The sequence below is a fragment of the Chiloscyllium plagiosum genome, chromosome 3 (genome assembly GCF_004010195.1).
Source record: "Chiloscyllium plagiosum isolate BGI_BamShark_2017 chromosome 3, ASM401019v2, whole genome shotgun sequence".
NCBI lineage: Eukaryota > Metazoa > Chordata > Chondrichthyes > Orectolobiformes > Hemiscylliidae > Chiloscyllium > Chiloscyllium plagiosum.
Genome location: NC_057712.1, coordinates 36,559,828 through 36,578,135, shown reverse-complemented (window position 1 = coordinate 36,578,135; position 18,308 = coordinate 36,559,828). Strand labels below are relative to the sequence as shown.

Genomic DNA, 18,308 nt, shown 5'->3' with positions numbered 1-18,308 from the left:
TGTTTTAAAACTTGATTTCTTGTTCAGTCTGATTCAGGCTCCCTGAAGCTTGTCCTTGTTTAAAGCATTAACTGTTGGATACTTCTTGGTTTAGGGATCAGGTCGAAATAGCCCCCCACGGCAGCAGTGGAAACGCATGCTTTGGTCTTGCAGAGAGACATTCCGGTCCCAGTTGGGTCGATTGCTTGTTCATGTTTTGTGCCCTGCCCGCTCACTAGAAGAAAGAAAAATGGCTTTAGAGATAGTTTATGAACCAAGCCATCAGGAAATTCTGCGTGAATGTCTTGGTCAACCTTTGGAGGTAAGACCGCTACCATGAAAATCTTAGTAATGTGCAGAAAACTGTACTCGACGATGTAAGAAAACTGTGTACTTGTACTATATTCCAATGTGCTGGTCATTTTGTTTGATTTGAAGTAATAATTCTATTTTCTGGCTGTTTTCAGAAGGTTTATGGAAGATAAATGCTTATATTCTTTAATGCAGTTTCTCAACATTAATATTTGAACATTGTTTAATTACACATTAACAGAAAACTTTCAAGCATCTTTTGTGATCAGATGAAGCAGCTCATTTTGAAGTAGCTTTGAATGGTGAGCCCCTCTTGATTATGTTTACCCACAGCATGGACCCAAGCTAGCACTATATCTGTATGAATTGATGCATGACCACATGGAAGACTTGACCAAGGAACAGCAAACTGCAGCAGGGAACTTCTTCACCTCTTTAAAGATTTGTGGATATAAGTGTATTCCACTTAATGCTCCACCCAAACCAGATCTCATTAAAGCCATTGAAGAGGTATGGTGACAATACTTAAACAGAACTGAAGAAATGTTCTCTTTAACTTATACTATGTATTATAACTCATGTGGACACCAATAAACTTTTTAACAAGGAAATAATCTCAAAGCCAATGGGAGAAAAAAATGCTGGGCAGTGTTTTAGTTTTTAAAACTTTTCTTATAGCAAATCAATCGAAATTAGTAAAATGTTAACAAGCACGAATATTTCAAATGAAATTGAACACTTTAAAGACTTCCAAGAAATCATAGAATCCCTACAGTGTAGAAACAGGCCATTTAGCCCAACAAGTGCACACCAACCCTCTGAAACTACCTCACCCAGTCCATTCCTGTACTACTCTACGTTTCCCCTTGACTAATACACCTAGCCTATACATCCCTAAACACTATGGGCAATTTAGCACGGCCACTTCACCTAACCTACACGTCTTTGGATTGTGGGAGGAAACCGGAGCACCCGGTGAGAAAAAAAAAGTATACTTGATACAATAAGGCTTATGTAGTTACAAAATTAGTCATTATTTTCCACATAATTGTGGAACTGGGATTTTCAGTCTTCAGAGTATTTGAGAAGATTTGTAGCTAGGATTCTGGGTGAGGTTATTGACTTGTTTACTGAACTGTAAGTTTGTTCGCAGGTCACACTGGCATACATTAAGGACATGTCAAAAATGACCACCAGACTACCCTGACCCCTAGGTATCATGGTAGCTCACAAACCTACTGCCACAGTACAACTATAAACAAGTGTAAAGGGCACTATACACACAGCCAACAGGACCAACATCAAAACTGGAAATGACACCACCAACCCCAGCAGAACTGAACAGAAATAGCAAGCCAGATGGAACACCAATACTTCACCGGAGGCGCTGTGATGATGTTACCTAGCATGGTGGTGAAATGTCTGCGAACAAACTTAACAGCTCAGCGAGCAAGTCAACAAATTCATTTTCATAGTGTTTTCAGTGCAACTTTCATTTTCGTGGATCTCTCCCTTCTCATTTTAAATTTTTGGCTCTGAATTTCATTTATCAGCATCTGTATTCCATTCAGAGGCACAAAGTTACCACTGCCAGAGCACTAACCTCCAAGTCCTTTCTCACTTGATTTGGAGATGCAGTGTTGGACTGGGGTGTACAAAGTTAAAAATCGCACAACACCAGGTTGTAGTACAACAGGTTTATTTGGAAGCACTAGCTTTCAGAGCGCTGCTGCTTCATTGAGTCCACAAGAAGCAGCGCTTTGAAAGCTAGTGCTTCCAAATAAACCTGTTGGACTATAACCTGGTGTTGTGTGATTTCGAACGAAAAAACTAGACCACTCGAAGAGACCATAGCCTGTTTCCTGTATACACTAATTCTCTGGGTTTGCAACTGCCATATGTAAAAAGTGGCTTAAAATTCAACATGAGACTTAGTCTTCTAATCACAACACTAAATGATGCTATAGACCAGAAATGTGGTAAAGAAAGGTTGTTCAGACAGACCCCAAAGTTGGACATTATATCACAAATTCTGGATCAGTGGTGCTGGAAGAGCAAAAAGTGGCTTAAAATTCAACATGAGACTTAGTCTTCTAATCACAACACTAAATGATGCTATAGACCAGAAATGTGGTAAAGAAAGGTTGTTCAGATAGACCCCAAAGTTGGACATTATATCACAAATTGTACATTGATGGGGCCCTCCCAACTCTTAGCCTGAATTGCTGTGCTCTTCCAGCACCACTGATCCAGAATCTGGTTTCCAGCATCTGCAGTCATTGTTTTTACCTCATTATATCACAAATTGTACATTGATGGGGCCCTCCCAACTCTTAGCATGTGCTCACACCTCCAGTGACATCTTCCATTACCAAGACCTACTTTGCTGAGAAAATGAGTATGGGGTATCCAATTATGCTTTTTGGAAATAATGCTTGTGTGGACATCAGATAAAGATTAGATCAAAGTCAGAAATTGCTGGAGGAGCTCAGCAGGTTTGGTAGAATCTGTGAAAAGAAAGCAGTTACATTTCAATTCCAGTGACCCTTCTTCAGAAGCACTGGATTTGTAATATTGACTTTGTTTTCTCTTCACAGATGCTACCAGGTCTCGTGAGTGTCTGCAGCAATTTATGTTTATTGTTCCATTCTGATCTCCAGCATTCACAGTTCTTTGTTTTACAAAACAGTGGATCAGTCTTAGTTGAGATTAATCTTATTGTCAAGTGATTGTCTAATGCTAATCTTTAATGGGAATAATGGGCAAACCTAGATGACATACTAGAGACAAACCTTACTCCAAGAAATAATCATTACCTTAAGATGGGGAGAGAAAGTTCACTTGTGGGTATTGCTGACTGGCCAGCATTTATTGTCTGTCTCTAGTTGACCTTGAGATGATGGTGGTGAGCTGCCTCTTGAACTGCTGCGGTCCACATGTAGGTTGACTTTAGTGAGGGAATTGCAGGATTTTTACACAATGACAGTAAAGGAACAGTGATTTATTTCTAGGTCGTGGTGGTGAATGGCTTGGAAGAGCATTTGTAGATGATGGTATTCGCATGTATCTGCTGCCCATGCTGTTCTAGATTGCAGTGACCTTGTTTAGGAGATGCTGTTTAGAGATCTTTGGTGAATTTCTGCAATGCATTTTGAAGATGGTGTACACACACGCTGTTGCTACTGAACATTGGTGGTGGAGGGAGTGGATGCCAACAAAGCGGGCTGCTTTATCCTGGATGGTGTGAAGCTTCTTCAGCTGCACCCATGTAGGCAACTGGGGAGTATTCCATTACACTCCTGACTTGTGCTTATTAGATGGTGGACAGGCTTTGGGAAGTCAGGTGGTGTGTTACACTACTCTTGTGGTCAGTGTGTTGATATGGCAAGTCATTTGAGTTTCTGGTCAGTGATAACCCCAGGATGTTGATAGTGGGGGATTCTAAGATGTTAAGACTATTGAATGTCAAGGGGTAGTGATTAGATTGCCTCTTATTGGAGATAAGTATTGCCTGGCATTTGTGTGGCATGAATGATTCTTGCCACTTGTCAAGTCGTCTTTTATCTGAACATCGACTGCTTCAGTATCTGAGAAGTCCCAAATAGTGCTCGACATTGCACATTAATCAGCAAATATCCCCACTTCTCACTTTATGGTGGGAAGGTCATTAAAGCGACTGAAGATGTTTGGCCGTAGAACCCAACTCTGAGAAGCTCCTGCAGAAATGTCCTGGAATTGAGAGGACTGACCAGCAACAACTATCTTCCTATGTACCAAGTATAAGAGAGCTTGCCTCCAATACTCTATTCCAGTATTGCAAGGGTTCCTTGATGCCGTACTTGGTCAAATGTAGCCTTGATGTCAAGGGCTATCAATGTCACCTCAGCTCTGGAATTCAATTTGTCCATGTTTGAACCAAGGCTGTAATGAGATCAGGAACTAAGTAGCCCTAGGGGTGGAATCCAAACTAGGCAACACTGAGCATTCTATTCCTGATGAAGGACTTTTGCCCAAAACGTCGATTTCCTGCTCCTTGGATGCCGACTGACCTGCTGTGCTTTTCCAGCACCACTCTGATCTAAACACTGAGCAGATAATTGCTGAGTAGGTACTGCTTGATAATACTGTTGATGACATCATTTTACTGATGACCACGAGTAGACTGATGGGGCAGTAATTGGCAGGTTTAGATTTGTCCTGATTTTCATGTACAGGACATAGCTATGCAATTTTCCACATTGTCGGGTAGGTGTCAGTGTTGTAACTGTACTGGAACAGCTGGCTTGGGGAGTGGCAGGTTCTGGAGCACAAGTCTACAATACAAAGTCAGGCATTTCATTCTAAAATTAAATGTACTTTAAATAAAGATAAATGTTGTTCTATGTGACTTTTCATTTGGTTTAATTTCAAAGACAGCTTCATATCTCCAAATGTGGTATCTGACACAGATAGAAAGCCCTGAATTTGCACATGTAGACTAGAAATATAATTTCAATGTTGCCATTTTGTTTTAATTAAATAAATTTGAAAAAGGCAAAGCAAATTTGAATGAATAATATGTATTGTGTCCTTTAGGAGCAAGCCAAATATGCAAATGAAGAAAGTGCAAATAGAGCTGCTTGGGATAAGAAAATGACAACTTCTCAACAGAGGTAAAGTGACACTAGCTGAGGTGCATATTGAAACAACAACTCATGGTTCTTTGCGGCAGGTGGTTATGATACTGCTTAATTGCCATGGGAGAAGATTGGAGAATGGAGTAGGTTTGTGGGAGATGTAGTTAAATACATAGAATAGAAATCTATCCTGAACAGTGAAGTTGTTGAGTAGGCGAGTAGACGTACAAATTTTTATCATTAGAATTTCATGTAGAAAAATACATAATATGGCTAATAGATTTTAGCTTTTATTTCTGGAGGTGCTGAGTGGAAAAAACAGGATGATAAAGATTCTGATGATGACTCTGAATGAGGCCACAGCTGGAGTTCTGTAATGTAGTTTGAGGCTTTCCATTATAGAAGGGATATTGGGAAGAACACAAGATGCAAAATTGAATTTGTTTCCCAATATAGTTCTGATGAGATACTAGAAACTATGGTTATATTCAGTGGAGCTGAGAATTAAGGGAAATTTCATGTTTTGTAGACTGAACAATGGTAAGTGGTAAATTAACAAGAAGGCATCATAATTAGGATTAATAGTGAAAGCAAAAAGAGGAAGCTTTGTTGAATACAGACATGTCACAAGTAGCTGTTTAAATGGGAATTAAATCTGAAGAAAACTTGAGGTGAAGGGAAAAGCAAATCAAGAGAACTAGATTGAATGGGTTAAATTATTGACTGATACTCGTGCAAGAAATGATAAATAAAGAATGATAAATGAAGGAGGGATTAGGTTCAGCAATTGCCATTATTGCTATGTTTCATTATTTGAATATGGTTTTGGAAGCTGCTTTGTCTGTGCTTTCTTTTTAGCCTCCTCCAACGACTTGATTTGAAATCAAAAGATATTTCAAAAATAGCAGCTGAAGTCACTCAGAATATATCCCTGCATCAGGGTATGGAAAGAAAGAAAGTAATTCAGCATATCAGGAGAATGTACAAGGTGGATTTAAGTGCTAGCAGGCACTGGCAAGAACTTGTTCAGCAACTAACACATGATAGGTAAGCCTCAGAAATACAAATTAAAAAATATCTTGTGGGGGAAAAAGTCATTTTGTTGCCATTTCATTCAACAGAATATATATGTGGGAAACCTTTTAATTTTCTAGCTGGTTACTTAAGAGAAAATTTCCTTCCATTTTCAACATATTAAACGTATGTTTAAGATTACAGGACCTATAAATCCACTTTAGAAAACTGCAGTTAACTAAGCACAACGTAGGAGCTGGGGGGAAAGTCCTCAATGCCTTGAGAAATTCTTGCGATAAAAGCTTTACTTGGTTTCATGTTATGAAGGAAGTCTTCTTTGATCCTCATTTAAAACAAATCAAATCAAAGTGACAATGAGAAACTGATACATTCATTTGTAACTTCCAGAGCATTAAGGATTAACTTGGGCGCCATGATTTTCTTTTGAGGCTTAAAATTCAGGTAGCACAGGCCTTTCTAAATTGAAAATGTTGTACTAAACTGCATTAGATCTATCTCTTAATTATACATAATTAGGCATAATCAGTGCTCTTAATAAATTAGTGGATTGGCATTAATATGATCAATCTTGAGAGCACTATTTATATCTGGCAGTCAGTATGAAAATCTTCAACTATCAGTGGATATGATCCATAGTCCCAGTGATGGATCTATTAAGTAAACTACACCATGTGAAAGACCTGAGTGATTATGTTGACTAATGATAGTAAGTGGTCCACTTTGAGTTTGTTCCAATGTCTCAGGTTATGAAAAAAGCAGCCAGTTTCTCTCCTCAAAAATTGTGGTTAGTGGTTTGAAATTCCAGTCTGTGTTGATTTCAACCAGTTGCTATAATTGTCTTTCAGTTCTCTGAATTAGGATGGGTAGAAAGTAATTGGTACACCTGAATTTGATTATGATCCATCACCACCTGCTGGAAAGACTCTAGATTTCCTCCCAACACTTAATGTCAACTATATGAGCACAGCCGATCAGCATCTCCCTCTCTAATAGCCATGGAATTGTATCTGAGCATGAGACACAAAACTAGAAGATGAGAGAAGGGTTGCACCAAATAGCATAGATTATAATAACGCAATAAGAAAAAATACTTCAATTTGTATTTATGTAGTGCCTTTATGACCTTGGAACATCCTAAAACGTTTTGCATTCAATTAAAGTCTATTCAAAGTTTTACTTTGGAATACAATGTACTAAGGAAGCACAGCAACCACTTGGTGCACAGATGTCACATATAGCTATGAAAGAAAGACCATACAATCTTTTTAGTGTGTTGATTCAGAGTTAAAAAGTGACCAGGATATTGGAGAATTTCTGCTCTTTGCCAGAGTAATCACAGAAAAGAAGTTTTTGGCACATCATATCTATGTTCTGTGAGAATCTGTCTAAATTGCTCCCCAGTTCTTTGTCCTTAGTCCTGCATTTTTTTTTCCCTTCAGGTTTTATTCCATTCTCTTTCAAAAGTACCGACTGAATCTAGTTCCACAACCCTTTCAAGTCCAGCATTCTAGATTGTAGCAACTTAGTATGTAATTTGTTTTTCCTCATAACACCTCTGATTCCCTCATGAAGTGAACTGACATGATACAAAAACTGGGGCTGAACCGCTGTGCCATAAAGATTTGGCGTAGCTTCCTTTGTTTCACATTCTAATGTCTTTATTTATAAAGTTAAGGATCCTGTGTGCATTTTTAATGAGTTTTCAACTTGAGCCTGTCTACCTTCAAAGTTTTGTATTGTTACAACACTGGGTAAACCCCCTCTGCTAATTTAAACCCAGCAACACAGAAAAGATTTATCCTGTGCAGTAATCTGTGAAAATTTAAGAGTCCAAGAACTACTTGAAGTAAAAATCAACAACTTTATTACTTAAAGTCTAATAGAGAATAATTAACTAGCAACTATTTACAAGTCCTTTCTCTAACCTATCTTTTACTTTCCCCTCTATATACTGGTCCAATAAAAATCCCAATTAAGATTTACAAAACAAAACTACTTATCTCAAAACCAGACAGCTTTTGGTTCTTCTCTGTATTCCTGTATTCTTTTCTTCTTGGGGATTCTGCTTTACAGGATACTGATCAATAAAGGTATCTTGGGAGCTATTTTTCAGGCAGTCTTTTTACATGCTGGTGGCTTGGCAGTTCTCCTCCCAACTGTTCAATTTTCCCTGGTCTTATGCCCCCAAAGCATCGGATTGTGTTATTGGCTTTTAAGATTGTCAATATACTAAATTCAAACTTGATTCGAAATAGATGTTTTGGGGTATAATTTAAACTGGTTGAATTCAAATTTGTTTTTGTCTCCAGGCAACCAGCTAATCGAGTTGTTCGACCAAATGTTACATTATATCTTTTTTACAGAACATGTCGTGTGGTCTGGTAGTTCTACTAGCTAATAACTTTCTTTAAGATACAGTACATCCATATCTTCATAACGCCTCCCCCTTTAGAAAAAAAATGAACCATCATAATGAAAAGATATCTTCATTTTTTTCCCTAGCATACTGATAACTTTAATCTAAGTTCACCTTCAGTTCTTCCTATATAATTGTATATAAAACCTTAAACAAAGGCAAATCTCATCTCAACTCTGTTAAATCCACGATAATGCTACTGTGATTACATTCTTATGACCCACAACATGTATGATTTTCAAATTAAAAGTCTGTAACATAAGATTCCAATGAAATAGTCTCATATTCTTGTCTTTAAAGCGTTCTGAGAAAGTAACAGATTGTGATCCGTGTACGCAACTGTCTCCAACACATTTTGTGACATATGTATTAAAATGTTGTAAGGCCAGTACCAAACTCAATAGTTCCCTTTCGATCATAGAGTATTTCCTCTGATGGATGTTGATCGTCTTCGAAAAGTAACCAATTGGCAGTTCAATCTCATCCTCGTCTTCCTGTAGGAGTACAGCTCCAACTCCAATGTCACTAACATCGATGGCTGGCAACTTCAAAAGGTTTTTAAAAGTTTGGTGTAGCTAAAACTAGTTTGGTGGTTAATATTGATTTCAAATGGTCAAATGCCTCCTGGCATTAATCTGTCCACTACAAATTCGTGGTGTTCTTCAGCACATCGGTTAACAATGCCACTACACTGCTGAAGTTTGGAACAAACTTCTGATCGAATCCGCCAAATCTTAAGAATCAAAACACCTCTTTCTTCGAGGTTGGTCGTGGAAACTCCTCGATAGCCTTCGTCTTTGCGTTCTGTGAGGTCAACCTTCCATGACTGATGTTATGTCCCAAGAATTTTCGTAAATTCAGTTTTATTTAAGTTTAACACCAGTTTTGCTTCTCATAGTCATTCAAAGAGCTCTGCCAACTGTACTGTGTGATCTTTCCAGGACATACTAAAGATCACTACATCAGCCAAATAGACAGCACAGTTCGTTAACCCAGCCACAACTCTGTTCATGAGTCTTTGGAATGTGGTGGGAGCGTTCTTCATTCCAAAGGGCATCACTTTAACTCCATTTGGAGTTACAAACGCAGAAATTTCTTTCACCAACTCTAATAAAGGTACCTGCCAGTAACCACGCATGAAATCCAACTTGGTGACGTGATTGGCTTGTCCGACATTCTCAATACAATCCTCCAATCTAGGAATTGGGTATGAATTCAATTTTGTAACGGCGTTGACCTGATAATCCACGCAGAATCGTTGAGTCCCGTCCAGTTTGGGAACTAAGACAATTGGCGAACTCTACTTGCTCTGGCTTGGTTCGATGATGTTCTCATCGAGCATGGTCTCCACCTCCATCTGGACCTGTCTGGCTTTGAAAGGATTAAGAGCTGAAAATGTGTTGCTGGAAAAGCGCAGCAGGTCAGGCAGCATCCAGGGAACAGGAGAATCGACGTTTCGGGCATAAGCCCTTCTTCAGGAATGAGGAAAGTTTGTCCAGCAGGCTAAGATAAAAGGTAGGGAGGAGGGACCTGGGGGAGGGGCGTCGGAAATGTGATAGGTGGAAAGAGGTCAAGGTGAGGGTGATAGGTCAGACTGGGGTGGGGGGCGGAGAGGTCAGGAAGAAGATTGCAGGTTAGGAAGGCGGTGCTGAATTCGATGGATTTGACTGAGGCAAGGTGGGGGGAGGGGAAATGAGGAAACTGGTGAAATCCGAGTTCATCCCTCGTGGTTGGAGGGTTCCTAGGCGGAAGATGAGGCGCTCTTCCTCCAACCGTCATGTTGTTGTGGTCTGGCGATGGAGGAGTCCAAAGACCTGCATATCCTTGGTGGAGTGGGAGGGGGAATTTTGAAAGGATTAAGCCAATAAGGGGTATTGTTTTATCGGAGCCGTATTCCCCACGTCTACTTCATGTACAATAGCATTAGTGCTCCCCATCTGATTCTTAGATATGTCCTTCTACTGCAGTAACAAATCTTTCAACTGCGTTCTGTGCTCCCGAGACAGCTTACTAACCTATCCCACTCCTCAAGGACTTCTTCATTTGTTTAATCTATCTTGAGGCGCATCAAAATTCATATCATTTGGATTTGATTGCCCACTCTGCAGGGCAGTAACTAACACCTGTTTCTCCAGTTCTTACCCGCTACCTTTTTTTTCCATCTGGCATCTTTACTAGATAATTCACCTGACTGAACTTTTTTGACAATTTGATAGGGGTCACTAAACCTGGCTTTGTAGGGATCTCCTATCATTGGTAACATTACTAACACGTCTTCCCCTTGGGAAAACGTCAGAGTCTCAGAGCTTTTATCTGTCACCTGTTTCATTCCATACTGTGCCCTCTTTGGTGCTATTTAGCTAACTCACCTATTCGATTTAGTCTCTCCCTCACCTCCGATACATAATCTAAGTGTGAGATCTCTGACTTTGGTCCTGTCAGTTTCCCTTTAATTAATTTCAAAGGGCCTCTAACTTCATGACTGAATGTTAACTTGAAAGGAGTGAACTGAGTAGATTCATTTGAGGCATCTCTAATGGCAAACAATACCAATGAGATACCTTTATCCCAATCATTCGGGCAATCCTAACAGTATGCTCTCAACATGGTCTTCAAGATTTGATGCCACCTTTCTAAAGCTTCCTGGAATTCAGGATAGTGCGCACTGGATTTAAAGTGTTGTATATCTAAGCTATCCATAACCACCTCAAACAGCCCAACAGTAAAATTTAATCCTTGACCCGACCTAATGTCTCTGGGTAGCCCATACCATGTGAAGAAAGCTACTAACTCCTCTACTATCCTTTTTCCCTTGATACTCTGTAATGGAATTGCCTCTGGAAATCTGGTGGACACATCCATTATAGTTAACAAGTACTCGTTCCCACTTTTAGTTCCCGGGAGAGGACTCACGCAATCAAATATAACCCGCATGAAAGGTTCTTCAAATGCAGGAATTGGCAACGAACGTGCTGGTTTTATTATTGCCTGTGGCTTACCTACCATTTGGCATGTATAGCAAAAGTTAACCACATCCTTATGCATTCCAGGCCAATAAAAATGTTTTTACCTTAGCCTGAGTCTTTCGTAACCCTAGGTGACCTCCTACAGGTAGTTCATGTACCACCCGTAACACCACCTGTCTGTATGCTACTGGCAACACAATCTGGTGCATTTTGGCCCACTTCTCCTCTGCAGTAACCTGCCGTGGTCTCCATTTCTGCCGTAGGATTCTAACTTTCAGATAATAATGCTCTGGAATATTCTCTGCCTCCTTTTCAGAGTACATCCACATATACATCTTTTATTGTCTTGACTTGCTGTTGCAAGTCTCTTTGTTTTTCAATAATAAACACTTCTGTCTGACCCTCTGCCTGTTCAGATTTTTCCTGCACCATTACATAGGGTATCCACGAACTGAACCTTGACTCCTTCATCTTTCTCTTTACTTGTTGCTTCGTGCTGTGACTTATGATAGTGGGATCTGGTTACTATACATTCTGGGGAAATACCAGAATATTTCTGTTTTAACTTCAGTAACCGTTCAGAACGAGTGCATATTCGCTTATCCCTTACTATCAGCGACTGGTTAGGTCCTGTATCTCTCAAAATTATAACTTCTTGTCCATCTCCCCCTGTTCTTTCTGAGTAAACTTTACCCATAGAGGCAAATTCTTTGTAGAGATCAGGTACTAACTCCATACCCAGCCCCTGCACTCCTGCAGCTCCTCGGCTCTTCTTGGTGTCTCCTTTACTAACTTCATTAATGCAACTGGCTTAGCTTCTTTTAACACATCTTTTCCCACAGCACCTTTCCTTAACAACCAGCACTGTGACTTTACGTGTCCCACTTTAGCACAGTGGAAACACCTGAGTCCTTTCACCACCTTCAACTATTGGGCTTCTTTTTTAATCCTGTGGTAAATTCTTACAGTGCTCTCTACTCTTGGTTTCATAGTGTAGGATCTCCCCTTCTCCCAACTTCTATCCCTCACAGGATGAAATTCTGGCGGGAAGCTTGTCTAATGTACCAACATGTATTCATCTTCTAATTCTGGTGCCCTTCTCACTATCTGAACTTGCTGTTCCTCCACGTGAATTCTTACCATCTCTCGAAGTGAGTTTTTAAACTCCTCCCGCAGAATAATCTCTCTCAGAGCCTCAAAGGTCCTATCTTCTTTCAAAGCACGCACTTATCTGTCAAAATGACTATGTTTAATTCTTTCGAACTCAGCATAAGTCTGACCTGGTTCCTCCTTTGTGTTTCTGATCTGCTGTCCATATGCTTCTGGTACCAGCTCATAAGCACTTAAAATAGCCTGTTTAACTTCTTCATAATCTCTTGACACCTCATCTGATGGTGCGGTAAATACCTCATTAGCTCTGCCTACCAGTTTAGTCTGAACTAGCATTACCCATAAATCCTCAGACCACTCCATCTGCCTAGCCAATTTTTCAAATGAAATAAAGAAGGTTTCAACATCTTTCTCATCAAAATGTGGCAGAGTTTTGACATATTTATACATATCACTACCTTCTCTTATAATCTCCATCCTGTTTAACTTGACTTTGCTGACTGAGTTGCAACTTCTCAAGTTCAAATTCTCTCCCTTTCTTCTCTGTCTTTGCTCAACTAAGAACCTTCTCTTTCTTTCCCTCTCTCTTTCCTCTCTCTTCTCTCCTTTCTCTTTCTCTCTCTCCCTTTTGTTTATCTTCTAACTCATTTTCCTCCATTATAGAGGTAGAAAAACTGACATTATGGCATTTGTCTGTTTGTCTGACACACCTAAGTGTTTGAGTAATTCCCTTACAATTTCAGCTTTTCTTTTGTCCTTGATTAAACCCAAATCTAACTTTAGAATTATTTGCTAATTCTAAAAGTATGGCCTTTTTCTTTCCTTCTAAACTTTCTTGGCAAATTTGAGAATCATCATCAAATCCCAGAACCCCTTTAGCAATTTTTTTTTATATAGATATTTTTATTAGAAATTTAACATTTTTACAAGCTTACAAAAATAAACAAAACTCTCAGATATAAACATTGATATACAATTAACTCAAATATACAATAGCCAAAATTTAACGAGAGAGAAAAAAAAACCGAAAAAGAAGAAAAAAAAACAAAACTCAACTATCTACTAATCTAACCTACAACTAACCAGAGTGTATATTTAAGTCTCTTACATGCTCGGAATGTGTTAACATCAGATGTAATAAAACCTATATTCATAAGGGATTCCTCTCCCGAGGGGCCCCGGACCAGCCAAGTTTGTAATCTCAATTAAATAAAAGCCCTTGTTAGGATAGCCGAAATATCTGTATTTATGTAATTCAAGAAGGGCTGCCATATTTTATAAAATAATTCGGTCTTTCGGTGCACCATATTTGTGAGGAAGTCAAGGGGAATACATTCCATAATTAATCTGTGCCAATTGAAAGTCCAGGGGGCCCTCAGCGGCTTGTTGCTTTTTAAAGAGGGAATGTATTTACAATGCTTTAGTCTTGATTATATTTGTAACTTCAACCTTTTAATTTTTAAATAAGGCACTCTGCTATCTATAGATCACTATAACTCTACTCACAGAAACTGATGCTGCTGATCGTCCAAAGTCTCTAACATACAGAAGTGTTGTCCAGTTGGTCTTCAATTAGTTTTCTAAAGATCTATCTCAAAGACTTTGGAGACTTGTATGTTTTAAATAGCCAGTGCTGCAAACCACATGGTGATTTTACGTTGATCAGGACATTTTACTTGTAACATAAATAAAACTGGACATAATTAAAAATCACACAACACCAGGTTATAGTCCAACAGGTTTAATTGGAAGTACACTAGCTTTCGGAGCGACACTCCTTCATCAGGTGATAGCACTACCACCTGATGAAGGAGCGTCGCTCCGAAAGCTGGTGTGCTTCCAATTAAACCTGTTGGACTATAACCTGGTGTTGTGTGATTTTTAACTTTGTACACCCCAGTCCAACACCAGCATCTCCAAATCAAAACTGGACATAGGTATCGAGGCACTAAAGAATCCAGCAAGTATTTCTGACAACTAATGATTACGTGCATAATTTACTCTCTTCAGAGTCTAGGATAGCATTAGCTATTAAGCTGCAAACACCAGCATCCTTCCTGTGATCCCAAAATAAGATGGAATGAGATCTTTATCCTCCAGGCACATGTTATGATACAGTATACTGACTGTGACATATAACAGTACTGAAACCTCCACAAAGTCAGCTGTGGAAGCACCACATTTGCTGAGAAAATCCTGCAATTTTGCTTCAGACAATGTAACATCTCAACTTCAAAACTACACATCTGCATCAAAACAACAGAGACTGAACTTGGCAATTTTTATTGAATACTCATTTTTATCTTCGTCTGTAATTAATAATTGTGTGCATGTGAATAGTGTATTATCATTACTAACCTCCAGAATAAGTGTGTAGGTTATTTAAAAGTGAATTTCTCCAGCTATGAGTAAGAAATATACATACCTACATACAAAACCATTGATCACGGGCAATGAGGGAGGAGCCACTTTAAAACTTTACATGACACAAGAGTCCAACTGAGTGGTTCAAAAATTTAAAAGGGATTGGGACAGAAAGTATTGAAAGATCTTCCAAGGACACATACAGAGCCGGACCTCAGTGTAGCCTGTTCTTTTAAATACACAACTGGCCACAGACTCCTAATATTTCAAGTTTTGAATTAAAGTAACTAAATCCCGAGTTTGTCAGGGATCATTTGTTAATTTCCTGTCTGAAGGAAGAGAGCAGAGAACTGTTCACTTTCATCGTCTGTTTGCTGAGTGAGAAGTAAGATCAGTTCTATCCACATTTGTACAAGCTTTAGACTAGTGTAATACCAAACCAGACTAAAAGTGCCACCACCCAGGTCAGGAATCTCTGACATATAATTTATTTATCGTCAAGAAGGATTTAATCAAAGCAAAGTAAATTTGGACCTTAACACTTGTTCATAAATTCACATTTTATCTCTAAACTAAAGCTTCATAATGATTTGGATTCGTCTCATCTCCTCTAATATATCTCTATGTCCACCTCCTGAAAGTACACACAAGGAATGTGTGAAAACACACCACTCCATTCAAATCACTAATGACTGATGCTTGGAGGAATGATGATCCAAAATTTGTAACAAATGTAAAGAGAGAGAGAGATTAGAAGAAAACTTTCAAAAATATGGCTCTTAGAATATGCAAAACATTTCTGCACAGAGCATTTGAAGCTAAATCAATTACACAATTAATATTTGAAAGGAAAAGATGTTAATATTGGCTTTTTTTACAGCAGGGTCAGAGTTGGTCCTACACTGTTAATTTAAACAATTATTACCACTATTAAAAATAGCCACAAAAAGAATGTTGTGCAAATAGGGTAATCATTCTTCTAATAATATTACAGTTATTTTCTACTCACTGAGGATTTTACTTCTAACTTTTACTCTCAATATTAGCTATGCTTATAATTTAGGCTGTTAAGATTGCAATTAATAAGCACACTGACACTTGGCTTAAGGTGAAAATTACTTCTCAAAATTATTTCAGGCCGTAGATGTGAAATTTAAACCTTTGAATTACTAATATTAATGTATTTGGTCAGGACTAATTTGTAACTAACTTGCTTCTTATGTGGGAAATTTGTTAATGAAGCTTGCAACCATTAGGGCTTCACAAAATGAACATTCCACATGCCAACTGATAATTGCTAAACCAGCGAATCTGAATTCAACTAATTCTCCGATGACTGCAGATAATTTAAATCATCCTGTGTGATTATGCTATCGGTATTGCACTTTCTGGTTTGGAATTTTAAAGGTTGTACAGGATGTTCAATGGGATCACTCTGTCAATTGTCAGGTTAGTAAGTGCACCCTGGTACCCAATGATCGTGCTGGAGTTGAAGCTCAGTCTTTGCATCTGAGCCCTTATATCCTCCTTTCAACCTTTAAGTGAAAAGGAATATGCTGAAGGTTTTTGCTACTTGTTCATATAAATGAAAGGTACTTCTCTGGAACCAGTTTCATACAGTGCTGTTGGCCCTCTACAACAGCCACCTTCAGACCTCACCCTTCCTTTCTGAAGAGTTTCTAGACTTTGCAAGCCATATCCCTCCATGCTCAACACATCCTTCTCAGGACCCCAATCCACCCACTGCTCCTCCCTGGCTTACTTCACGTCCTTCCACCATCCCATGCTCAAGTTCTTCCTGGATGAGCTCATAGCTTTCCACGACCCCATTCTCACTATCCTCTGCCCTGCCTGTCACAGTGTCCATTGCTGGGATTCCCTAAAGAAGAATGTTATTCCCAATGTCATTTACAAAAATCTTTAGAATAATCTAACTCAAACTTAGTTGATGATGCTATGGCTTTGTTTTCAGATCACCGTACCAATGTTTTTACTCAATTATGATACCTGGAGCCTACTCATTATATTTATAATGTTGTTTTTATGTGCTAGGTTATTTGATTGTCACCTTCTTGCAATCTTCATGAATCTCCACATTAAGTTTTAATATTCTGGTGTCATTCTGGTCAATATTTCAAGTCAATATTTAATTTCTCACAGTCTCACATAGGCTGCAGATGAAAACTTCTGAAACTTTCCAATTGTATCTATGTGAACACAATGGGCCTTTAAATTGGAGACTTAATATGGTACAAAGTATGAGGCTATTGCAGGAAAAAAAGTAAAGTACTGTGGGTGCTGGAAATCTAAAATAAAAATAGGAAGTGCTGGAGAAATTCCGAGGATCTGAGTCTATACACCTGTGGAGAGAGAAGCAGAGAAACGCTTTCTCCAGCATTTTGTATTTTTACTTCAATTAAGTGAATGTTATTTTCGAGCTCAGCTATGATATTATTGTTCGAAAATAAAAACTAAATGAAACCTTGGGCTAATAAGTAAATTGATTTTATGTCAATCCAACTTCATCAAACCAAAGACTAAAACTGTGTGTATACATTTATTTAGGTACTCACCTAGCTGCTCGATTTTATTTAGTCTCATTACATCACGTGAAAAGATTTTTAGTAATTTGGTTTACGTAAAGCACTACACCTTAAAACAATGTTAAGCCTTCAAAGGTATTTTTACTCAAATCTTTTTCTCAATGATTATTTGTCTTCATTTTGCAATTTCTGTCCTAGGCAGTATGGCTCATGGTCAGCTGTGATCTCATGGATAGTAACTGTCCTCTGATGTCACACCTACCCATGCTTCATCAGACCAGCAGGCATTTATTCTGTTTCGCCTCATCATTCACAGTTTTCCAATAGACTGACTGTCAGGTTTGCTGAATGACTAACAGGAATGAGCACAATGGGCACTTTCCTCCCTAATTAACTCAGAATGTAGTAGCAAGGAAAATTGCTTAACGAAACAATTAACAGCCACGAACTATGTATAGACTCTTGCAACAGAGCTATCTAGCATACAGGCTGAGAAATATGTTTGCAATATATAGCAACAGCCTTTATGAGCTTTGAGATGTTGTATATGAATTGCTAACAATTTGTAAAAGCAACCTTTGAGTTTTTCTCCCTAGTTACATAAAGAATCAGAGAGGCACAATCACGGTTCCCCACTTCCAGTTTGTTGATTCAGTACATCCAAATGACCAAAGCTGTTTTTTACTTTGAACATATGCTTAATAAATACTCAGTTTATTATCCATAATTTATTTTTAGTCAATTTACTTCTACATAAAGCTTATGAGAAAAAAATTGTTTCTGAATACTTTCAGGCTACAAGTTACTTATGCCTGTTTGAATGAGTCACTATAATGCTTTTTACACATACACACACACACATATACATACATCCCTCATATATACATAAAATAATAAAAGAAAACAACCCCAAGGGGGGGGAGAAAATCAAATCCCTCTCCCCACCCCCCATGATAATAAACAGTAA

The 18,308-nt window shown here is 38.6% G+C and overlaps 1 protein-coding gene across 2 annotated transcripts in view; it reads left to right on the top strand.

Moving 5' to 3' along the window:
• lyst (lysosomal trafficking regulator) overlaps positions 1–18,308 on the top strand; it is a 357,679-nt gene that overhangs the window by 281,862 nt on the left and 57,509 nt on the right. For both annotated transcript variants that reach the window (XM_043680023.1, XM_043680014.1), the window contains 4 exons: positions 95–301; positions 625–801; positions 4,867–4,943; positions 5,766–5,954. In XM_043680023.1, coding sequence (XP_043535958.1) covers positions 95–301; positions 625–801; positions 4,867–4,943; positions 5,766–5,954 — 650 coding nt within the window. The remainder of the gene's footprint in view (positions 1–94; positions 302–624; positions 802–4,866; positions 4,944–5,765; positions 5,955–18,308) is intronic.